Here is a 2,255-nt window from a genome sequence, read left to right as displayed (position 1 = left end):
ATCTATCTATCTATCTATAATAAACAAATAAATTCTGGCAATCAACCACTCGGTCGGTCCAGTAGGTGGCGGTAATGCGCGTATAAGCCGCCTGTCAGCCGCAATTAAAACCCGAGGAAGAAGAAGACGACGACTCTGGTGTGTTTGACATTAGCAGAAATGGGAAGCTAACAGCAGACGAGAAGTTTTTCCTCTGCTTGCACTTTATTAAAGTCAAGCCACGTATATTCATTAAGTCATGGAAAACCAAGTCAAATAGCAGTTTCGCCCATTTTTCCCGACACCACAGGTACGTCACATTTCGGCTGCATGTAACGGTAACTTCTCGCTAACTGTTAAAAGTGCTCGCGGACTAGCTGGTAGCCTAGCAGCGACCGTTGGCTTCGAGCTAACCGCCCAAAAACAGTTGGGGACGGCCGTTTGTGCAATAAAGACGATTCAAATTAACGGTTTTCAGTTATTAAAAGTGCACATTAAAACCCACAAAAAAAAAATACTTTTATTTTATTACTCAAGTAGCGTTTCTGTCGCTCAAATCGTTAACGATAATAAATAACTTAATTTTATTCTCGTGATCCTGTTGCTGTCACCGAACTGTCACTCACAGTCTGACCCCGCCCCCCCATTCGCAACACCAGCCAATGGAATCGCTCGAAACTTTGATCGACTGCCCTCGCAGCCAATAGCAACCCCGCGACAAACACGACGGCTCTCCCTCCGCGGTGCTCGCCACAGCGGGCGTCTCTTTCCGGCGCAGTACTTCTGGGATGCTGATGCTGAGGAGCCGCGTTGATCTGTAGCATCTCCGCGTCTCAATGTCCATCGACATGTTGTATTGTTTGAAGTTGCAGCACTGCATTGACCTCTGTCTGGGGGGTTTGCTGTTGTTTTTAGCGGGGCTGCAGCCGGTGGAAGCAGCAGCCGCCGCCGCGGAGATGGCCAACTTGAACTGGAAGCCGTTCATCTACGGAGGGATGGCCTCGATTGTCGCAGAATTTGGTAGGTGATGCACCACGACATGTAGACCCTTATGTGTGTCGTCGGGTTTAAAGGCTGTTACGCAGCGGCAGTAGATGTTTCTATGCAAATAAAGGCGGTTTTAAAGTCCTTGAATTTGCAGTCAGGGGAAAAATTTGCATCGGCAGTCTGCTCAGTAATGGTAGCTTTAAAAAAAAAAAGGACCGGAGCCTGAATGCATATCACATTTCTTTTGGTGCACATCATCCTGGGACTGCAGATGTATACGGTGCACAGAGTTAGACACATCCACACTGTGTATTTTATCATTTTAACGACCTGCAGTAACCTAAAGAGAGTATTTCAGAAAAGTTGTACGTTTGTTTTCTGTTTTCTTTTGCTTGCACAAAATGTAAAGACAGAGGAAATATGTTATTTCTGGTACCTGGGTAGGAGGAAAACACTTTAAAAATGACAGGTGAAACTGCATTACCTTGATTTTCTGTTTTTTAGTTCATCTTTAGTGTCATTGTTAATATTATTCTGCTTTTAATCCTCAGGCACATTTCCCATTGACCTGACTAAGACCCGGCTACAGGTCCAGGGTCAGTCCCAGTACACGGAGGTCCGGTACAAAGGCATGTTTCATGCCCTCTTCAGGATCGGCAAGGAGGAGGGCGTCCGAGCGCTTTACTCTGGGTACAAAAACATGCTTTTATAGGTTCAACGAGTTCTTCAAGAAGAGAAAATTAACATAACATAACATAAATCTACTACATCAACACAGGCGTCTTACATCCATTAATGCCGTTCAGTTGGTGTGCGTGTTTTATGAGATTTAAATAAACCGAGGCTATGATATGATAATTGCATAATGGGGTTTATCTGATTGATGCAGTCCGCACAGCGTGGGCCGCACCCGCTCAATCTGCTCCGTACCACTTCACCAGAGAACTCCTGCTGTAGCTGAACGCACGTCTGGTTAAGCGCACGTTGTCGTTCACATCAAAGCGGTAACGAAAGAGGTAGTTTAATTACGGTGGGATGTGGCGAGGGATGGATTTCTCTGGGTTTGGACGTTGTTAGAAAGTGCACAACTCAGCACAACAAAATATATATAGAATACGTCTCGTCGTCTTCATACATTACAATACGTAAATGTTCCATATACGCCTCACCTAAAGAAATACCTACTCTCCATAGTTTGCCTGTTGAGCTTTAATAGAGGCTAAGATACTTCAAACTGGGATTAAAGGGGAACTTGGCAACTCTAACCATTTCTTCGCTGGTTTTCATTT

At 44.9% G+C, this 2,255-nt stretch overlaps 1 protein-coding gene across 1 annotated transcript; it reads left to right on the top strand.

Annotated features, from left to right (window-relative positions):
* Positions 1-53: 53 nt before the first annotated feature.
* On the top strand, positions 54-1,656 carry LOC118331500 (brain mitochondrial carrier protein 1-like; the record flags this gene model as incomplete). Its single annotated transcript, XM_035666481.1, is given in 3 exon segments — positions 54-289; positions 895-999; positions 1,518-1,656. Coding segments are annotated over 2 exon segments (203 nt in total), but the record flags the coding sequence as incomplete, so codon positions are not given.
* Between the last annotated feature and the right edge of the window lie 599 nt (positions 1,657-2,255).

The sequence above is a fragment of the Morone saxatilis genome, unplaced genomic scaffold (assembly GCF_004916995.1).
Source record: "Morone saxatilis isolate NCDOM2014 unplaced genomic scaffold, NCSU_SB_2.0 Contig20, whole genome shotgun sequence".
NCBI lineage: Eukaryota > Metazoa > Chordata > Actinopteri > Moronidae > Morone > Morone saxatilis.
The sequence above is the reverse complement of the archived record's forward strand: the minus strand, read 5'-3'. Positions and strand labels throughout refer to the sequence as shown.